The 20737-nt window shown below is 43.6% G+C and overlaps 2 protein-coding genes across 2 annotated transcripts in view; one reads left to right on the forward strand and one right to left on the reverse strand.

Annotated features, from left to right (window-relative positions):
* The first annotated feature begins 3414 nt into the window (after positions 1–3414).
* LOC129861017 (uncharacterized) lies at positions 3415–10881 on the forward strand. Its single transcript, XM_055932025.1, has 5 exons — positions 3415–3921; positions 5531–5719; positions 8841–8988; positions 9298–9462; positions 9561–10881. Exons 1-5 carry the CDS (start codon positions 3834–3836, stop codon positions 9913–9915), a joined length of 945 nt encoding a protein of 314 aa, XP_055788000.1. The 5' UTR covers positions 3415–3833; the 3' UTR covers positions 9916–10881.
* Positions 7330–20737, reverse strand: part of LOC129861019 (ninjurin-1-like) — a 40921-nt gene continuing 27513 nt past the window's right edge. The window contains exon 4 of the mRNA XM_055932029.1: positions 7330–8952. The gene's annotated coding sequence lies outside the window, so the exon portion shown is untranslated. The remainder of the gene's footprint in view (positions 8953–20737) is intronic.

The following is a 20737-nucleotide window of genomic DNA, read 5'->3' on the forward strand; positions in this document are numbered from 1 at the left end:
TGCTCAGCCCCCTCCTGTACTCTCTGTTCACCCATGACTGCGTGGCCAATCACGCCTCCAACTCAATCATCGAGATTGCCGACGACACAACAGTAGTAGGCTTGATTTACAACAAAGATGAGACAGCCTACAGGGAGGAGGTGAGGGATCTTGGAGTGTGATGCCATGTAATAACCTCTAACTAAACGTCAACAAAACTAAGGAGATGATTGTGAACTTCAGGAAACAGCAGAGGGAGCACCCCCCCTATCCACATCGATGGGACCACAGTGGAGAAGGTGGAAAGCTTCAAGTTCCTTGGCATACACATCACTGACAAACTGAAATGGTCCACCCACACAGACAGTGTGTTGAAGAAGGCGCAACAGCCCCTCTTCAACCTCAGGAGGCTAAAGAAATGTGTCTCAACACCTAAAACCCTCATGAACTTTTACAGATACACAATTGAGAACATGCTGTCGGGCTGTATCACCGCCTGGTACGGTAACTGCACCGCCCACAACTGCAAAGCTCTCCAGAGGGTGGTGCGGTCCGCCCAACGCATTACCAGGGGCAAACATCCCGACCCTCCTGGACACCTACAGCACCCGATGCCATAGGAAGACCAAACATATAATCAAGGACATCAACCACCGAGCCACTGCATGTTCACCCCGCTATCATCCAGAAGGCGAGGTCAGTACAGGTGCATCAAAGCTGGGACCGAGAGACTGAAAAACAGCTTCTATCTCAAGGCCATCAGACTGCTAAACAGCCATCACTATAGCACATCAGGGGCTGCTGCCTATAGACATAGACTAGGAATCACTGGCCACTTTAAGGAAATGAAATACTAGTCACTTTAATAATGTCTCCGTATCTTGCATTACTCATCTCATATGTATAAACTGTACTCTATACTATTCTATGGTATCTACCTGTCTAGGATGAGCGTGCCGCTAGCGGCACTCCCCCCCCCACCCCCACTGAAAAGGCAGAGCCGCGAAATTCCAAAAAAATTTTTTTTTAAATATTTAACTTTCACACATTAAAGTCCAATACAGCTAATGAAAGACACAGATCTTGTGAATCCAGCCAACATGTCCGATTTTTAAAATGTTTTACAGGGAAGACACAATATGTAAAGATGTAAATCTATTACCTAAAAACACATTAGCATAATCCACCATCTTTTATTTGTCCACCAACACCAGTAGCTATCACCAATTCGGCTAAACTAAGATATTTATAGCCCCTAACCAAGAAAAAAACTCATCAGATGACAGTCTGATAACATATTTATGGTATGGGATAGGTTTTGTTAGAAAAATGTGCATATTTCAGGTAGATGGCATAGGTTACAATTGCACCCACCGTCACAAATGGACTAGAATAACTACATAGAGCAACGTGTTTACCTACTTACTAATCATCAAACATTTCGTAAAAATACACAGCATACACTAATCGAAAGACACAGATCCTGTGAATACAGACAATATTTCAGATTTTCTAAGTGTCTTACAGCGAAAACACAATAAATCGTTATATTAGCATAGCACATGTGCAAACATTACCCCAGCATTAATTCTAGCCAAAGTGAGCGATAACGTAAACATCGCCAAAATATATTATTTTTTTCACTAACCTTCTCAGAATTCTTCAGATGACACCCCTGTAACATCACATTACAACATGCATATACAGTTTGTTCGAAAATGTGCATATTTAGCCACCAAAATCATGGTTAGACAATGGGGAAAGTAGCCCAGCTGGTGAGAAAATGTCCGTGCGCCATATTAGACAGTGATCTACTCGTATACATAAATACTCATAAACGTGACTAAAAAATATAGGGTGGACCGCGATTGATAGACAATTTAATTCTTAATACAATCGCGGAATTACATTTTTTAAATTATCCTTACTTTTCAATACAGTTTGCGCCAAGCGAAGCTACGTCAAAAAACATGGCGTCCTAAGCCACTAACATTTTTCGACAGAAACACGATTTATCATAATAAAAATTTCCTACTTTGAGCTGTTCTTCCATCAGTATCTTGGGCAAAGGATCCTTTCTTGGGTCTAATCGTCTTTTGGTGGAAAGCTGTCCTCTTGCCATGTGGAAATGCCAACTGCGTTCAGCATGAACTGGAAGCGTGCCCAGCGATTCACAGCGTTTCAGAAATAAATGTCCCAAAATCGCACTAAACGGATATAAATTGCTATAAAACACTTTAAATTAACTACCTTATGATGTTTTTAACTCCTATAACGAGTCTTAACATGACCGGAGAAAGATTACTCCCAACACTAATGCTTGGAACAGGTGCGGGTCGGTGTCCTCCAGGCGCATGACGCAGCTCCAAAAGAGTGACTAGCTACAGGGTTTTTTAATTTATAGTGCCTGTGAACGCGCAATCGACCCCATTCAAATCGTCATCACGTAAAGGCATCCAGGGGAAGACGTAAGCAGTGTCCGTATACTCATAGGAATAACATTGGCTTTAAAACTGACTCCAGAACAGTGGCCAAAATTTCTGAAATCTGACTCCATGTCAGGGAAATTGCTGTAGAATGGGTTCTGTTCCACTTAGAGACAAAATTTCAACTCCTATAGAAACTATAGACTGTTTTCTATCCAATAATAATAAAAATATGCATATTGTACGATCAAGAATTTTGTAAAAAGCCGTTTCAAAAATTACACGATTACCATAAATAGTGACAACAGCGCCCCCAGCCTCAACAGGTTAATCACTTTAATTGTGTGTAAATATTGCATCACCCATCTCATATGTATATACTGTATTCAGTACTATGCCACTGTATCTTAGTCCAATGCCGCTCTGACATATATGTATATATATTCTAAATTCATTCCTTACTTAGATTTAGGTGTATTTTGGGTATATGTTGTGAAACTGTTAGATATTACTGTTAGATATTGTCTTGTTGTTCACATATGAATATTACAGATATTACTGCACTGTTAGAGCTAGAAACACAAGCATTTCACTACACCCACAATAACATCTGCTAAACACTTGTATGTGACCAATAAAATTTGATTTGATCTTAACCTTATTATCTTAACTTGCTAGTTAAATAGCCTAACCTAACGCATAATTCACATTAACGGACTGCACACGAGACACGAATGCAGTTAATAAACCTAAAAAATTACGCGTGTTGCTATTTGTGTGTGTGTGTTTGACAGGCCTATGCACAATTCAATACATAGGCATCTCTGTCACAGATATTAAGTATGTTAACAATTCAGAAATAATGTATGTAAACGTGTAAACTCAGTAATCTGTATGTCTCAAATGTCTCTCACTAGCAAAACTCTGAGCATGTGTAAATGTACTTGGGGAATACATATTCTCAGCCTAGGCTAATTTCCTATCCAGTCTCAATCCCCGTGAAACCACTTCAGACTGATTTGAGAACTGAAACTTTCCCTGACAACACGCCTATAACCGTGACATCGAGTGAACCAAGTGACGGTAGTGACATTCTGACAAACACACCGAATAGTTTTGCAGAATTTCTCACAGAAAGAAGGTCGGTTTTTAGCTCCGGACAGTCAGAGCGCAGCGAGACAAACCGTGCCGATAGACCAAACAACACACACTGCTGGGTTGGTGGCCAGAGAACTACAGTATGCGCCCTGAACAGAGAGAAGCAAACGCCTGAGCACCAACAGCCGGTGAGACTGAGCGCGAACACAATCCAGCAGTCACCGCAATTCTCCAGCTCTAGGCTACTGGAGCATCATTCTGTGGGCCTCCTTTTCGTTTTTACGCGCGTCCTGCAGGGGTTGTCGACGGTTGGGTAGATCTACATCCGACATGTCAACGGTTACAGCTTCGGTGGTTGATGTTTCCAGAAATATTTATTCAACCGAAAACGGAAACCGTGGCGGCCGTAATTATACAGGTAAGCGAGATTCTATCCAAGATGGGCATAGGTGTCATGTCGTTCGTGCAGTGGCTGAAATTAGAGCTTTATTGGAGGCATTATAAATTTGTTAAATGTATTTGTTATGAACCATTTATAGCTGCAAACTGTGTGTGTACACCATCACAGAGTGGACCTGCCAACATGTCATTTTTTAGGAGAAAATGCATTCCATGACACACACAAATATATAAACAAATTTATATGATGTACTGTATCTGTTATGCTCAATCATTTACAAAGCAGCATAACTACATTACTTTCTAAAAGCTACGCATCATTTGTTTAGGCCTACAAAGTATCCTATGACAACAAATACATACAAGGAATGAAAGCCATAGGCTATGGCCTAAAATCAAAGTTTATTAGTCGCTACACAGATTTACAGATGTTATCGCAGGTTCAGTGAAATGCTTGTGTTTATAGCTCGAACAGTGCAGTAATACCTAGCAACACAAAACACAATACACCAAGAGAATAGTCTATTGTCTATTCCCGAGTCTGCGTTGTGTATAAGGGCGAAACAATCTAAAGAGGAAGTGAGAGTGTGTTCCTATAGATCACATGGTCTGAGAAGCTGCAGGTGGCTTTCAGAATGGCAGGATTCTTAGTTTCACATCAACTAACACTGCAGCTGTACTGAGATATCAGATGTACAGTCTACACTTTTAAACACATACACAATTACACACACATGCACACACACGCTAACACACCCACAGGCATGCACACAACCACGCTCGCGCACACACGTATACACCCACCTACACACCCACCTACACGCGCGAGAGAGAGTCAGCAAGCACACACACAGCGCTGTCTATCATAAATGATGGTTTATGAATTTGCCTAACACCCAATACTCAGTCAGCAATATAACTCTCTTGCTTGCTGACTCTCTCTCGGTCTCTCTCTCTCTCTCTCTCTCTTTCTCTCTCTCTCTCTCTCTCTCTCTCTCTCTCTCACTAGCATTCATTCAAAGGAATACTCAGACGTTTTCGATTTACTAACGCTATTTCAAACTTTATCTAAATTCAGTTGGTCCCTCTTTCAGATACCGTTGAAGAGTTCAGACATGATTTCTGCAACATTTAGGACCTCTTGTGGTGGCAAAGAGACACTACATAAATTTGTCCTCAATCGTAATAGACCTAAGCTACATGATTTCACAGACAATTTTCCTCAATGACATTTCCATTACACTTAAGGTTATAAGGTGATAATGTAAACAGAGAATGTACTATCATTCTGTGAAGGGTCATATTTCAGTGTGTTAAACAGAGCCTGATAACCAGCTGTTTAACATGGCTCCAGATGGGTCCTGAGTTTCTGCCAAGCTATCGGGCCTTTTGTTGAATTATTTATCATCTTTCCTGCTTTGAGACAATCATCATTAAATAGAGCAAAGCGCAGGGTTGCAGATGGGGTGTTTTTGTTGTTGTCACAATGCTGGGCAGCCCCCTACAGGGCTTCTATGCCGAGTGTTCTGTAGTGCCATGTTATGCACTGTAGTGTTCTGTAAAGTGTTCTCTTCTGCTTACATATGGCTGGATATACTTTAGTGACCATCTCCGTTTTCCCCCTCCAGGCCAGTGTACCCCAATGCCCCTGCCTGCGCTGGGGACCCAGAAGATTATCCATGGGAATGGCACCAGCGTGGGAACGGTGATCACCTTGCAGTGCCCGTCCAGACACCATCTGGTTGGGGGCAGTGAGGTGTCCTGCGTCTGGGGCAGCAACAGCACCCAGTGGTCAGGAGGTTCTCCCTGGTGTAAACGTATGTATCTAATGCTGAGAGGACACCTACCCACTGGGCACAAACTGGCTGGATCAACATCATTTGTTAATGTATTGTGACATGGAATCTACTTTGAAAATACATTGGATTTGAAAAAAGTAATCAACTGTTATTAGGGTGAAATTTCTACCACAGGATTATGTCATCATGGTAACCAAATTTCAACATAGACAGATCTTCTATAAAATATGTTGAATTTGTACCTTTAAAACAACGTCAGATCTTCAGAAGGATATCCACTATCAGAAGAAAAAACAGGCTGAGCAGAACCTACTACTGGAGAATATATCTATCTACAGCTACCATTTGGTCTCCCATCCAGGCTTTTAACCAAGCCCAGCCAGCTATGATATTTGTCACTGACTATTACCAATGTGCTACCATGAGAATTACCAGTTTTCTATGCCATAGACTGATCAGGTGATCCAGGTGAAAGCTATGATCCCTTATTGATGCCACTTGTTAAATCCACTTTAATCAGTGTAGATGAAGGAGAGGAGACAGGTTAAAGAAGGATATTAGGAAGGTGTTCTTAATGTTTTGTACACTCAGTGTAGCTTCATTGTTGCTATCGAAGTAATTCCAAAGGGTAGTTTAACGGAGCAAATGAAATGTGGCCATCCTTTATCACTCATAGATCATCAATGATGCCTTTTAGAAAGTCATCAACAGCTATTGTTTCAATTCAACCTAAAAATTTAACTAAAAATAGACAATACAATAGGCATAGGGTTTCAAGCTCTGGTTGATTTCGAATGTAAGATTATTTTGTGATATTACATTGTATTTGGTTGTTAATTTGGTTGTCAATATAGTTTGATTTGATTTAGTTCAAATCTTTTAAAAAGACAGCAATCAAAGGAAACAGCATCAGTACAGTGCTTGTTATGTTTGTTCTTGAAATATTCCTAGACATTATTTTCATATTTCTAATCCTCTTATGTAAAGCGTATTTGTATTTGATGAGGACCAGAAAGCCAAATGGGAGACTGTCAGGTTTTTTCCCTCTCACCTTGTCTGTCTTACTCTATGAGTCAGCTCTGCTGGCCAATCAATGGCTGAGAGCATGTGGAGACAGTCGTCACTTCAGTCATACATTATAGATGAGCCAGGCTCAACTCTACTGTGAAAATGAAAATTGTCCTCTTATGACAGTGTGTGTCTGTCTGTGTGTGTATGTGTGTGTGGAGTAAATTAAAAGATTCAGAATGCATTGAGTGGAAAAAGTGCAGGGATTGCAAACTCCCCCAGAGCTGTGTCTGCCTGCCTGTCAGTTTCTTCATTATTCTGAAGAAGAGGAATATAGAGGAATATATTGGAGATCCCCAGCAAACCATAATTGGTTCAGTGAAAGTTCCAAGAACATTCATAACACAAAAACTGTCCAATCGTGTTGATGATTATATAATGTTTGATTAAAACATTCACATGATGTTGCAAGACCATTCATGGAACACATTTGTTCTTTAAAGGTTATTTAAAGGTTCCCAGAATGTTTCATAAGGTTGTGGGAACAGTCCAGTGGTAACATTGTGGGGACATCACAAAATATATATTCCTAGAACACAAAAACTTTCCAGTTGTGCAGATTATTCTACAATGTTTATTTTAGGGTGCAAAAAAAAACATTAATCTGATTTTACAAAAACAATATTTTGTGTGTTCTTTAAAGGTTCCCACAATGTGACATTAGGTTGTGGGAACCGTCTGGTGAGAGATATGTTCCCAAAACACAAAAACTATCCAGTTCGTTAGGTTGTCGGAACATTGTGGGGAAATGTCAAGAGGCAGGTTCCCACAACACTACAACTGTCCAGTTGTGCTGACATTTAGATAATGTTTGTATCAGGGAGCACAAAACATTCCTTTGATGTTGCAAGAGTGTTGGCAGAACAGCCTTTCTGAGTTTAATTATATTGCATGCATTATATTGCGTGTCAGCACAACTGGACAGTACAAGATGTTTTATTTTTTTTACAGTTAGTTTAAGTTCTGAATTTCAGACTGGATTTATTCAGTGCTTCGGAAAGTATTCAGACCCCTTTTGTCTTGGGGTGCCACGGTGTTCTTGGGGACTTTCAATGCTGCAGACATTTTTTGGTACCCTTCCCCAGATCTGTACCTCGACACAATCCTGTCTCGGAGCTCTACGGAGAACTCCTTCGACCTCATGGCTTGGTTTTTGCTCTGACATGCACTGTCAACTGTGCGACCTTATATAGACAGGTGTGTGCCTTTCCAAACCATGTCCAATCAATAGAATTTACCATAGGTGGACTCCAATCAAGTTGTAGAAACATCTCAAGGATGATCAATGGAAACAGGATGCACCTGAGCTCAATTTCGAGTCTCATAGCAACATTTCTAAAAACCTGTTTTCGGTTTGTCTTTATGGGTTACTGTGTGTAGATTGTTAAGAAAAAAAATGTATTTATTCAATTTTAGGTCAAGGCTGTAACTTAACGAAATGTGGAAAAAGTCAAGGGGTCTGATGCTTCCCGAAGGCACTGTAAATATGGACAAACAAAAAACATCCTCTCCTTTAGTAGATCGTATTTCACAGCGGTTTTGAAAAGCAACATGATTAAAGAACATGTGGGATTGAACCTGCAATCTTTAGCTTGGCAGTCAGATCATTAACCTTCTGCACCACCAGGGGATATCTGTGGTATTGTGGGTTTCAGTCTAATTATGGTCAGTCAGGACACAGAACTATTTCTGAATGATTCAAATGTTCCCATTTTTTTCATATGCCGTGTACTTGTATCACTGTAATGATTTAGCTGTTTTTTTAAACAATTTTAATTGAAAACAATCACAGTAAGGTACTTTATTGTTACCCAGAAATGATTTTAAATTGAGATAACAATGTCTGTATTGGACCTTTAAATCAATAAAAGATGTTCCCACCAGACTGTTCCCACAACCTAATGAAACATTCTGGGAACCTTTAAAGAACAGAAAGACCACTTGTCTATTATAGCTGAATGTAATACAGTGAAAAGGGCATTCAAATATATGATATAGCCTCACTTTCTGTAGGCAGATTTCCTAAATAGATTGATCGATTTTTGAAATGTTTTTTCCCTCCCTGTCCCAGCGTTATCCATGTCGGAGGACTTTGGGTTCAGTGTGGCAGTGGTGTCCTCTATCATCAGCTGTGCCATCATTCTGCTCATGTCCATGGCCTTCATCACCTGCTGTCTGCTCGACTGTGTCAAGGAGGAGGAAAGGAAAAAGGAGGAGAGGTGAGAGGAGAGTTGGTGAGAGGAGAGGAGGAGGAGAGAGGGAGGAGAGAAGGATAAATTATGGCATGGGAGGAGAGATGAGAAGAAGAGTCAGAAGAGGTGAAAGGAGGAATGAAAGGAGAAGAGGTAAGGGAAAGACGTGATGAGAGGAGAGGAAAAGAGGAGACAGGAAAGGTGAGACAAAGCGTGTAAGATGTCAGGAGGTGCGATAAAAGATGTAGAGCCATAAATTATCCCATGTGGTCGAGTACTGCTCTATAGGGATTCAGAGAGATATTGAGATGTACAACAGCTTTTTTGCATTGCCAGGGAGACGGATCTGTGGCACCAGCCAGAGCGAGCGGAGCAGGAGGAGAACAGGACCTCTCGCTATGACCACAAGGGCAGAAACAACAATAACAACACCCAGGAGAAGACACTGCCACAATGGGACCACCAGGACCCTTCAATGTGTGACCAAAGGAGACCCAGCTGGTGTGGACTGTGTGTGTGCGTCTGTATGTCTTCTGTATGTTTGTGTCTGTGTGTTTGCCTTGAGAAACTCAATGTCGCTGTCTCTGTCCTCTCCACAGGTGCCATCAGTACCCCTATGCTCTGACTGGTCCAGCCCCAGCCTCCACCTTTGGCCCAGCCCTCAACTCAGCTCCTCTCCCCTGCAGAGGCTACGACCAGCCCATTCTTCTGCACAACTCAGGCCTGTACCGCAACCCAGGTCAGCCAAACAATCCAGGCCTACTTCAAAACCCCATCCCACCCCAGTATCCAGGTTCAACTCAGACCGTGGGGTACCGGAACCCAGAGGTACCCCCTTGCTCAGGCTTGGCCAGGCTGTATGCAGGACAGGAGGGCCGTGTGTCCGTGGTGAGCACTCCACTTCTGGAGGAGTGGAGTGCCCAGGAGCGCACCATACGGGTCATATCCGTGTGAGGTCACAACCAGGAAGTGACTGGACATAGACCACATGGGCATGGATAAACTATACATCAATCAAGAAACCGGATCCAAAAGGGAGAGGACCACCTCAATGGAGACCACGCCTATGTCATTATCAACCAGGCAACAATGACTGAATAATTAGTGGGCGCTCATATAGTCATGTTTTACTGTATGTACAAGTGGGTAACCTGTACAAGTGTGAGGTGTGAAATGGAAATTTATTTTTTGCATATCCCCCTCCCCCTGAGACACACTCGGAGAGTGAGGTCACAGCCAGGTGATCAGCCATTATTGACAGCAACCCTGGAGCAATTAGGATTAATTGCCTTGCTCAAGGGCAGAATTACATATTTTTACCTTGTCGGCTCGGGGATTCAATCCAGCACGCCAGTAGCGGTAGACCATTCAGTGACATAGCAGCATTTTTAGGTTGCATCAGACATGTGCCTTAAACGCAGACCCTATCCCTCTGGACACTGCCAGAAGCCGAGAGTTGGTGAGGACATTCATTATTCCATAGGAATCACTTATTGTGTTACTGATTGATTTCACAGGGTTCTTACGAGAAATGTACAGTAGTAAACATGTTCAGTTCGGAAATATCCTGTATCTCTGAGTTATGAAATCTAGTAATTCTGCTTCTGGAAAGAATCCTTAAAACGTTGTACAGTATTCTGCATTTTTAGGTTTGATGCTACTGCTTTGTTGGATCCAGGGATAGCATGTGTAGGGTTACAGTTCCCAATCCTGTTGTGTATAGTATGTGATGGTACTTCATGGTACAAATAACTGTTAAATGTTATTCTGTACTATTGGAATGAAAAGGGAATTTTCTGAAACTTTTTTATATTCCTATACCCAACTGATACGGACATTGATGGTACATTATGCAAGTTGTGCAAGTCCCACTGCAGATGGATTGACAATGAATCATTTAATAAATTCTACATTCTTGAACTTGTGCTGTCATCAGGTAGGAATACGATTGTAAGGGAGTTTTGCCAAATAAATAGAATCCGACCTAAATAGTAGCCTACAATTGATGTCAGCCACCACCGAGTTAGGATGAGTGGTTTGCCATTAGTAAAATAACCAATTATTGAAAAGACTATATTTTCAACCTGGACTTAGGGGTATGCAATTGCAACAATAATATAGTTGACCAGACTCAATTTTCCTGTTTTCTTCAGCTTCAAAGTTTTATCAATTCAATTTCCTTTTATAAGGAGGAATCTGGCCTTTTAATAAGCTGGAAAAACTCATTCTCCACATTAGCTCCTGAAAAAAGACGAAAATAAGATACATATGAACTCATCAAAAAAATAAACGTCCTCTTACTGTCAACTGCGTTTACTTTCAGCAAACTTAACATGTGTAAATATTTGTATGAACATAACACGATTTCACAACTGAGACATAATCTGAACAAGTTCCACAGACATGTGACTAACAGAAATGGAATAATGTGTCGCTGAACAAAGAGTGGGTCAAAATCAAAATTAACGGTCAGTATCTGGTGTGGCCACCAGCTGCATTAGGTACTGCCTGCAGTGCATCTCCTCCTCGTGGACTGCACCAGATTTTCCAGTTCTTGCTGTGAGATGTTACCCCACTCTTCCATGAAGGCACCTGCAAGTTCCCGGACATTTCTGGAGGGAATGGCCCTAGCCCTCACCCTCCGATCCAACAGGTCCCAGAACTGCTCAATGGGATTGAGATCCGGGCTCATCGCTGGCCATGGCAGAAGACTGACATTCCTGTCTTGCAAGAATTCACGCACAGAACGAGCAGTTTGGCTGGTGGCATTGTCATGCTGGAGGGTCATGTCAGGATGAGCCTACAGGAAGGGTACCACATGAGGGAGGAGGATGTCTTCCTTGTAACGCACAGCGTTGAGATTGCCTGCAATGACAACAAGCTCAGTCCGATGATGCTGTGACACACCGCCCCAGACCATGACGGACCCTCCACCTCCAAATCAATCCCTCTCTAGAGTACAGGCCTCGGTGTAACGCTCATTCCTTCAACGATAAACGTGAATCCGACCATCACCCCTGGTGAGACAAAAACGCGACTTGTCAGTGAAGAGCACTTTTTTCCAGTCCTGTCTGGTCCAGCAACGGCGGGTTTGTGCCCATAGGCGACGTTGTTGCCGGTGATGTCTGGTGGGGACCTGCCTTACAACAGGCCTACAAGCCCTCAGTCCAGCCTCTCTCAGCCTATTGCGGACAGTCTGAGCACTGATGGAGGGATTGTGCATTCCTGGTGTAACTCGGGCAGTTGTTGTTGCCATCCTGTACCTGTCCCGCAGGTGTGATGTTCGGATGTACCGATCCTGTGCAGGTGTTGTTACTTGTGGTTTGCCACTGCGAGAACGATCAGCTGTCCGTCCTGTCTTCCTGTAGCTCTGTCTTAGGCGTGTCACAGTACGGACATTGCAATTTATTGCCCTGGCCACATCTGCAGTCCTCATGCCTCCTTGCAGCATGCCTAAGGCATGTTCACGCAGATGAGCAGGGACCCTGGGCATCTTCCTTTTGATGTTTTTCAGAGTCAGTAGAAAGGCCTCTTTAGTGTCCTAAGTTTTCAGAACTGTGACCTTAATTGCCTACCGTCTGTAAGCTGTTAGTGTCTTAACAACCGTTCCACAGGTGAATGCTCATCAATGTTTATGGTTCATTGAACAAGCATGGGACACAGTGTTTAAACCCTTTACAATGAAGTTCTGTGAAGTTATTTGGATTTTTACGAATCATCTTTGAAAGACAGGGTCCTGAAAAAGGGACGTTTCTTTTTTTGCTGAGTTTACTATAGGCAAGGTCAACACTGATAGTAGCCAACATGCACGGCAGCAAGACTTTAGGGTGACCATGGATATTTGTGAATGGGAAGCGATTCTTACCAACGCAAAGAAAATATTTTGTTCCTATAAAACTCACGAGCTACAGTTTACTTGTTAGAAGTAAATATGACCCTGCATGTTCTGGCGAATGTCCCAAATGGAAGCAGCACAAAGGTACTTATGTACATCTTATCTGGTACTGTCCCATTGTTAAAGATTTCTGTAAAGGGGAGGAAAGGGACATCTCAAATGTTTTGTGCTCTCCAGTTGATTTACAGCCTCTCCAATGGGTTCTGGGATTTTACTGAACTAACTCCACACTGAAGTGTCATACAAAAATCTTAGCTCTAATGTGGTATGCCGCTAGATTAACAATTCTTCAATCATGGTTAGATTACATAAAACCCCAAAATTCCTGGTGGCTGAGAAACCTGTTGTGGTTGTTTCATCTGGAAAGACTGATTCGTTTCCTCCAGGGGAAACCTTACAAGTTTTTGCATATCTGGAGCCGTGTAGTTCCGTCTATAGGAGATAAGTGTGCAAATATACTGTTGAAGGAGATAACTCACCAAGCATTTGGATGTTGCTCTTTGTACCTATTGGAATTAATTAATTATAATAATTTGTTTGGGAGGGGAATAGAGAGGTCGTTAGGAAAGGGATGTTTTTATCATGGAAGAACAATTGTCAAAGAGTTATGTAGAATGCAGTGACATTTTTTTATTTAATCACATATTCTATCTGGTTTAATTCTTGAAAGACATGGACATCGCTTTATATACACTGAACAAAAACATAAACGCAACATGTAAAGTGTTGGTCACATGTTTCATTAGCTAAAAGTAATATTCCATTCTCACAAAAAGCTTATATCTCTCAAATTTTGTGCACACATTTGTTTACATCCCTGTAAGCGAGCATTTCTCGTTTTCCAAAAAATCCCTTCACCTGACAGGTGTGTCTTATCAATACGCTGATTAAACAGCATGATCATTACACAGGTGCACCTTGTGCTGAGGACAATAAAAGGCCACTCTAAAATATGCAGTTTTGCCACACAACACAATGCCACAGAAGTGTGCAATTGGCATACTGACTGCTGAAATGCCAACTAGAGCTGTTGCCAGACAATTTTATGATCATTTCTCTACCATAAGCCACCTCCAATGTCGTTTTAGAGAAATTGGCAGTACGTTCAACCGGCTGCTGATGTCAACGTTGTAAACAGAGTGACCCATGGTGGAAGTGGGGTTATGGCATGGGCAGGCATAAGCTACGGACAACTAACACAATTGCATTTTATCAATGGCAATTTGAATGGACAGAGACACCTTGTTGAGATCCTGAGGCCCATTGTCATACCATTCATCCGCCGCCATCAACACATGTTTCGGCATTATAATGCACAGCCCCATTTCGCAAGGATCTGTACACAATTCTTGGAAGCTGAAAATGTCCCAGTTCTTCCATGGCCTGCATACTCACCAGACATGTCACCTATTGAACATGTTTGGGATGCTCTGGATCGATGTGTATGACAGCGTGTTCCAGTTCCCACCAATATCCAGCAACTTCACACAGCCATTGAAGAGGGGTGAGACAACTTTCCACAGGCCACAATCAACAGCCTGATCAACTCTACGCAAAGGAGATGTGACACGCTGCATGCGGCAAATGATGGCCACACCAGATACCGATTGGTTTTCTGATCCACGCCCCTACCTTATTTTTTAAGGTATCTGTGACCACCATATGCATATCTGTATTCCCAGTCATGTGAAATCAATAGATTAGGGACTAATTAATTTATTTCAATTGACTGATTTCCTTATATGAACTGTAACTCAGTAAAATCATTAAAATTGTTGGATGTTGCATTTACATTTTTGTTCAATTTATATATTTTTTATATATATACTCATGTTACAGATATATTCATGTTATTATTTAACATTTTCCATATAGACAAAACCAACAATAACACACACACACTATACAGTTGAAGTCGGAAGTTTGCATACACCTTAGCCAAATACATTTAAACTCAGTTTTTCACAATTCCTGACATTTTATCAGAGTAAAAATTCCCTGTCTTAGGTCAGTTAGGATCACCACTTTATTTTAAGAATGTGAAATGTCAGAATAATAGTAGAGAGAATGATTTATTTCAGCTTTTATTTCTTGCATCACATTCCCAGTGGGTCAGAAGTTTACATACACTCAATTAGTACTTGGTAGCATTGCCTTTAAATTGTTGAACTTGGGTCAAACATTTCGGGTAGCCTTCCACAAGCTTCCCACAATAATTTGGGTGAATTTTGGCCCATTCCTCCTGACAGAACTGGTGTATCTGACTCAGGTTTGTAGGCCTCCTTGCTCGCACACGCTTTTTCAGTTCTGCCAACACATTTTCTATAGGATTGAGATCAGGGCTTTGTGATGGCCACTCCAATAACTCGACTTTTTCGTCCATTTTGCCACAACTTTGGAAGTATGCTTGGGGTCATTGTCCATTTGGAAGACCCATTTGCGACCAAGCTTTAACAACCTGACTGATGTCTTGAGATGTTGCTTCAATATATCCACATGATTTCCCCACCTCATGATGCCATCTATTTTTGAGATGTGCACCAGTCCCTCCTGCAGCAAAGCACCCCCACAACATGATGCTGCCACCCCCGTGCTTCACGGTTGGGATGGTGTTCTTCGGCTTGCAAGCCTCCACCTTTTTCCTCCAAACATAACAATGGTCATTATGGCCAAACAGTTCTATTTTTTTATTTTTGTTTCATCAGACCAGAGGACATTTCTACAAAAAGTACGATCTTTGTCCCCATGTGCAGTTGCAAGCCCGTAGTCTGGCTTTTTTATGGCAGTTTTGGAGCAGTGGCTTCTTCCTTGCTGAGCGGTCTTTCAGGTTATGTCAATATAGGACTCGTTTTACTGTGGATATAGATACTTTTGTGCCTGTTTCCTCCAGCATCTTCACAAGGTCCTTTGCTGTTGTTCTGGGATTGATTAGCACTTTTCGCACCAAAGTACGTTCATCTCTAGGAGACAGAACTCGTCTCCTTCCTGAGCGGTATGACGGCTGTGTGGTCCCATGGTGTTTATACTTGCGAACTATTGTTTGTACAGATGAATGTGGTACCTTCAGGCGTTTGGAAATTGCTCCCAAGGATGAATCAGACTTGTGGAGGTCTACAATTTTTTTCTGAGGTCTTGGATGATTTCTTTTGATTTTTCCATGATGTCGAGCAATGAGGCACTGAGTTTGAAGGTAGGCCTTGAGATATATTCACAAGTACACCTCAAATTGACACAAATTATGTCAATTAGCCTATCAGAAGCTTCTAAAGCCATGACATCTTTTTCTGGAATTTTCCAAGCAGTTTAATTAAAGGCACAGTCAACTTAGTGTATGCAAACTTCTGACCCACTGGAATTGTGATACAGTGAATTATAAGTGAAATAATCTGTCTGTAAACAATTGTTGGAAAAATTACTTGTGTCATGCACAAAGTAGATTGCCAAAAATAGATTGGTTAACAAGAAATTTGTGGAGTGGTTGAAAAATGAGTTTTAATGACTCCAATCAAAGTGTATGTAAACTTCCGACTTCAACTGTACACTACCGTTCAAAAGTTTGGGGTCACTGAGAAATGTACTTGTTTTTGAAAGAAAATCACATTTTTTGTCCCTTAACATAACATAAAATTGATCAGAAATACAGTGTAAACATTTTTTATGCTGTAAGTAACTATTGTAGCTGGAAAAGGCAGATTTTTTATGGAATATCTACATAAGCGTACAGAGGCCCATTATCAGCAACCATCACTCCTGTGTTCCAATGGCACGTTGTGTTAGCTAATCCAAGGCTAATTGATCATTAGAAAACCCTTTTGCAATTATGTTAGCACAGCTGAAAACTGTTAGCACAGCAATAAAACTGTCCTTCTTTAGACTAGTTGAGTATCTGGAGCATCAGCATTTGTGGGTTCGATTACAGGCTCAAAATGGCCAGAAACAAAGACTTTCTTCTGACACTCATCAGTCTATTATTGTTCTGAGAAATTAAGGTTAATCCATGCCAGAAATTGCCAAGAAAGAAAAAGAAAGAAGAGAGAAGAAAGAGAAAGAAGAAAAGAAAGAAGAAAGAAAAAGCCATATCTCAGACTGGCCAATAAAAATAAAAGATTAAGAAAGAACACAGACACTGGACAGATGAACTCTAGACAGACGAACTCTGCCTAGAAGGCCAGCATCCTGGAGTCGCCACTTCACTGTTGACGTTAAGACAGGCTGCCCGGAAGTTACTCCAGCTTCTACAGTGTGGCAGACTATGCGGTGGAGTTCCGCACGCTAGCAGCGGAGGGTACCTGGAACCCGGAAGCACTGTTCGACACGTTCCTGCATGGATTATCGGAGGAGGTAAAGGATGAGCTGGCAGCCCGAGAACTACAGACGCATCTCGACTCAGTCATCGCTTTAACCATCCGGATCGATGGTCGGCTACGGGAATGTAGGAGGGACAAGAGGTCCTGAATGCGGTCCCAATCGCTCACTCGGGGATCCCAACTCGCAACTGATAAACTCCGGAAGTTCCTGTCGTCTACATCCCCGAAAGCATCCGTGCTTACCCGAGTCCCTCCAAGAGCCTCCGGAGGCTGCCGATTCACCTCTTCCCGAGCCGACGTAGCTCGGCAGGACTGTCTCCAGCCAAACGCGTACGCAGACTTGAGATCCAGAGTTGTCTGTATTGCGGTACTGCCGGTCATTTTGTGTCTACTTGTCCTTTCAAGAGAGCTAGCTCATTCGTTGGAGTGAGTACACTGGTGGGTCTGAAAGATAATTATTATTCTCCCCTTACTCGCCCCCCTCTCTATGCCACCCTGCTGTGGCGCGACTAGTCCAAGTCTTTCCAGGTACTGATCGACTCGGGGGCCAATGTGAGTCTCATGGACATTACCCTGGTGAGGTGGGCATCCCCACTCAACCCCTCTCCATTCCCATGGGTGTTAGAGTGCTGGACGTGCGCTCTATAGGCCGGGTCACCCACCAGACCACCCCCGTCAGCCTACGAGTGTCGGGGAACCAAAGCGAGGCTATCCAATTCCTGCAGGTTGAGTCTCCGCAGGTCCCCGTGGTATTGGGATTCTCTTGGCTCTAGTGACACAATCCCTCCCATGACTGGGCTACTGGTGCCATCGTAGGCTGTAGCCCGTCCTGCCACACTCATTGCCTGAAGTCAGCTCTGCCTGCCCCGGGATGTCTTCCTGGGGGCTTGGAAATTGCCCCGGACCTCTCCGCCAGCTCCGCAGAGTACCAGGACCTCCGGGAGGGGTTTAGTAAGGCCTGGGCCACTTCGCTTCTGCAGTACCGACCGGTATCCAAGAAGGTCAAGTCTGAGCCACTGATAGGTCGCCATAGGCCTGAGGCACTGGCATGTCGCTACACCCCCGGAATCCGAGACCTGTCCCCCGCGGTTCAAGATCATTAGCCCCTCTGCTGTTCATCCTCTGTTGCCCTGTATCCTCCGTATTTTCCCTACCTTTTCTGTGTCTAGAGTCAAAACCATGTCTGACTGCCCCTTGTCTTCTGTTTCTAGGCCCATCCCTCCCCCCATGTCATCGAGGGCCAGCCAGCGTACACGGTGAGACGCCTCCATAGAGGTTCGACCATGGGGCAGGGGTTTCCAGTACCTGGTTGACTGGGAGGGTTATGGCCCGGAGTATAGGTGCTGGGTTCCCGCTAAAGACATCTTGGACCCGGCACTTTCGCCAACCTACCCAGTCAACCAGGTATCCGCCCAGTCAGGTATCCGCCCAGGTGGAACGCCAGGTGACGTCCTGTCACGCCATGATCTGTACCACCTGTCCTTGTGCTTGTCTCCACCCCCCTCCAGGTATCGCCCATCTTCCCTATTAACCCCTGTGTTTTTATACTTGTGTTCTCTGTCTGTTTGTGGCCAGTTCGTCTTATTCTTTCAAGCTTACCTTTCCTGTCAGCTCCTATCGTTTCCCAGCCTGTCTTTGCTAGTCCTCCCGGTTTTGACCTTTGCCTGTCCTGACCCTGTACCCGCCCGCCTGACCTCTCTGCCTGACCCTGAGCCTGCCTGTCGTCCTGTACCTTTGCTCCACCTCTGGATTACTGAAACCTGCCTGTCCCTGACCCTGAGTACTGTACCTTTGCTCCACCTCTGGATTACTGAAACCTGCCTGTCCCCGACCCTGAGTCCTGTACCTTTGCCTTACCCTGGATTTTCAACCCCTGCCTGCCTTGACCTGTCTTTGCCCGCCCCTGTTTGTTACAATAAACAGTGTTACTTCGACAGTCTGCATCTGGGTCTTACCTTGATTCCTGATATATATATATATATATATATATATATATATATATATATATATATATATATATACACACACACACTACCGGTCAAAAGTTTTAGAACACCTACTCATTCAAGGGATTTTCTTTATTTTTACTATTTTCTACATTGTAGAAAAATTGTGTAGACATCAAAACTATGAAATAACACATACGGAATCATGTAGTAACCAAAAAAGTGTTAAACAAATCTGAATATATTTTATAACTGTCACGTCCTGACCATAGAAAGCCTGTATTTTCTATGGTAGAGTGGGTCAGGGCGTGACTAGGTTTTTTTAGTCTAGTTTATATTTTCTATTTGGGGTTCTAGGTTTAATTTTCTATGTTGGTGTTTATGTATGATTCCAAATTAGAGGCAGCTGGTAATCGTTGTCTCTAATTGGGGATCATACTTGAGTTGCATTTTTTCCACCTGTGGGTTACGGGATATTGTTTATGTTAAGTTGCCTGTTAGCACTGCATTGTCGTCACGGTTTGTTTATTCTTTAATTGTTTTGTCTTTGCTTAAGTTTCACTTTATTCATTAAAAGTATGTGGAACTCTAAGTACGCTGCGCCTTGGTCCGACCATCATTATTACGAACATCGAGACAGAATATCTCATCACACCAGGACCAAGCAGCCTGCTACAATGGGGAAAATAAGTTGGACCTGGGAGAAAATAATGGAAGGACAGGAGATCCTTCCTTGGCAGGAGTCACAGCAGACGGAAGGAGATAATGGAGAACAGCGACGAAGCCAGGGTTCGCGGCCACGACGCAAGCCCAAGAAGCAGCCTCAAAAAAAAATGGGGGGGGGGGGGGCACACGGAGTGGTTGGCGACGTTGAGGGATGAGTCAAAGACCGAGGAGGAATATTGGGACAGATTGAGTGAGGAGTGGTCGGCGAAAGTTGAGGGGAGTGAACCAGAGACTGTCAGTGAGTTGAGGGAGAATGTGGAGGAGAGAGAAATGAGAGAGTTATTGAATTGGTGGAGGATGCACGACATTTGCCCTAAGGAGCGTGTTATCGATTTGCCACCTGTACCGGCCCCACGCATCAGGCCTCCAGTGCGCCTCCCCAGTCCAGTACGTTCTGTGCCTGCTCCACGCACTCGCCCTGAGGTGTGTGTCACCAGCCTGGTACCACCAGTGCCGGCCCCACGCACCAGGCTTCCTGCAACGATCCCCAGTCCAGAGCTTCCGGCGACAGTTCCCAGTCCGGCACCTCCTGAGGCGGTCCACGGTCCGGAAACCCCTGAGACGGTCCACGGTCCGGAACCCCCTGAGACGGTCCACGGTCCGGAACCCTCTGAGGCGGTCCACGGTCCGGAACCCCCTGAGACGGTCCACGGTCCGGAACCTCCTGAGACGGTCCACGGTCCGGAACCTCCTGAGACGGTCCACGGTCCGGAACCTCCTGCGACGGTCAACGGTCCAGAACCTCCAGCTCCATGGCCGGAGCCTTCCCCTGCGCCGATGCCCAGTCTGAGCACGACGTCCAGTTCAGCTCCAAGGCCAGAGTCTTCTTCTGCGTTGGTGCCCAGTCCAGGCACAGCGTCCAGTCCCGCTCCATGGCAGGAGTCCTCCTCTGCGCCGATGCC

This window comes from Salvelinus fontinalis, chromosome 8 (assembly GCF_029448725.1).
Source record: "Salvelinus fontinalis isolate EN_2023a chromosome 8, ASM2944872v1, whole genome shotgun sequence".
Classification (NCBI taxonomy): Eukaryota; Metazoa; Chordata; class Actinopteri; order Salmoniformes; family Salmonidae; genus Salvelinus; species Salvelinus fontinalis.

Coding starts and splice junctions, on each gene's coding strand:
- LOC129861017 (XM_055932025.1), top strand. CDS start 3,834: ATGTCAACGGTTACAGCTTCGGTGGTTGATGTTTCCAGAAATATTTAT. Junction 3,922..5,530: donor TGGCGGCCGTAATTATACAG/GTAAGCGAGATT, acceptor TTCCCCCTCCAG/GCCAGTGTACCCCAATGCCC. Junction 8,989..9,297: donor GAAAGGAAAAAGGAGGAGAG/GTGAGAGGAGAG, acceptor TTGCATTGCCAG/GGAGACGGATCTGTGGCACC.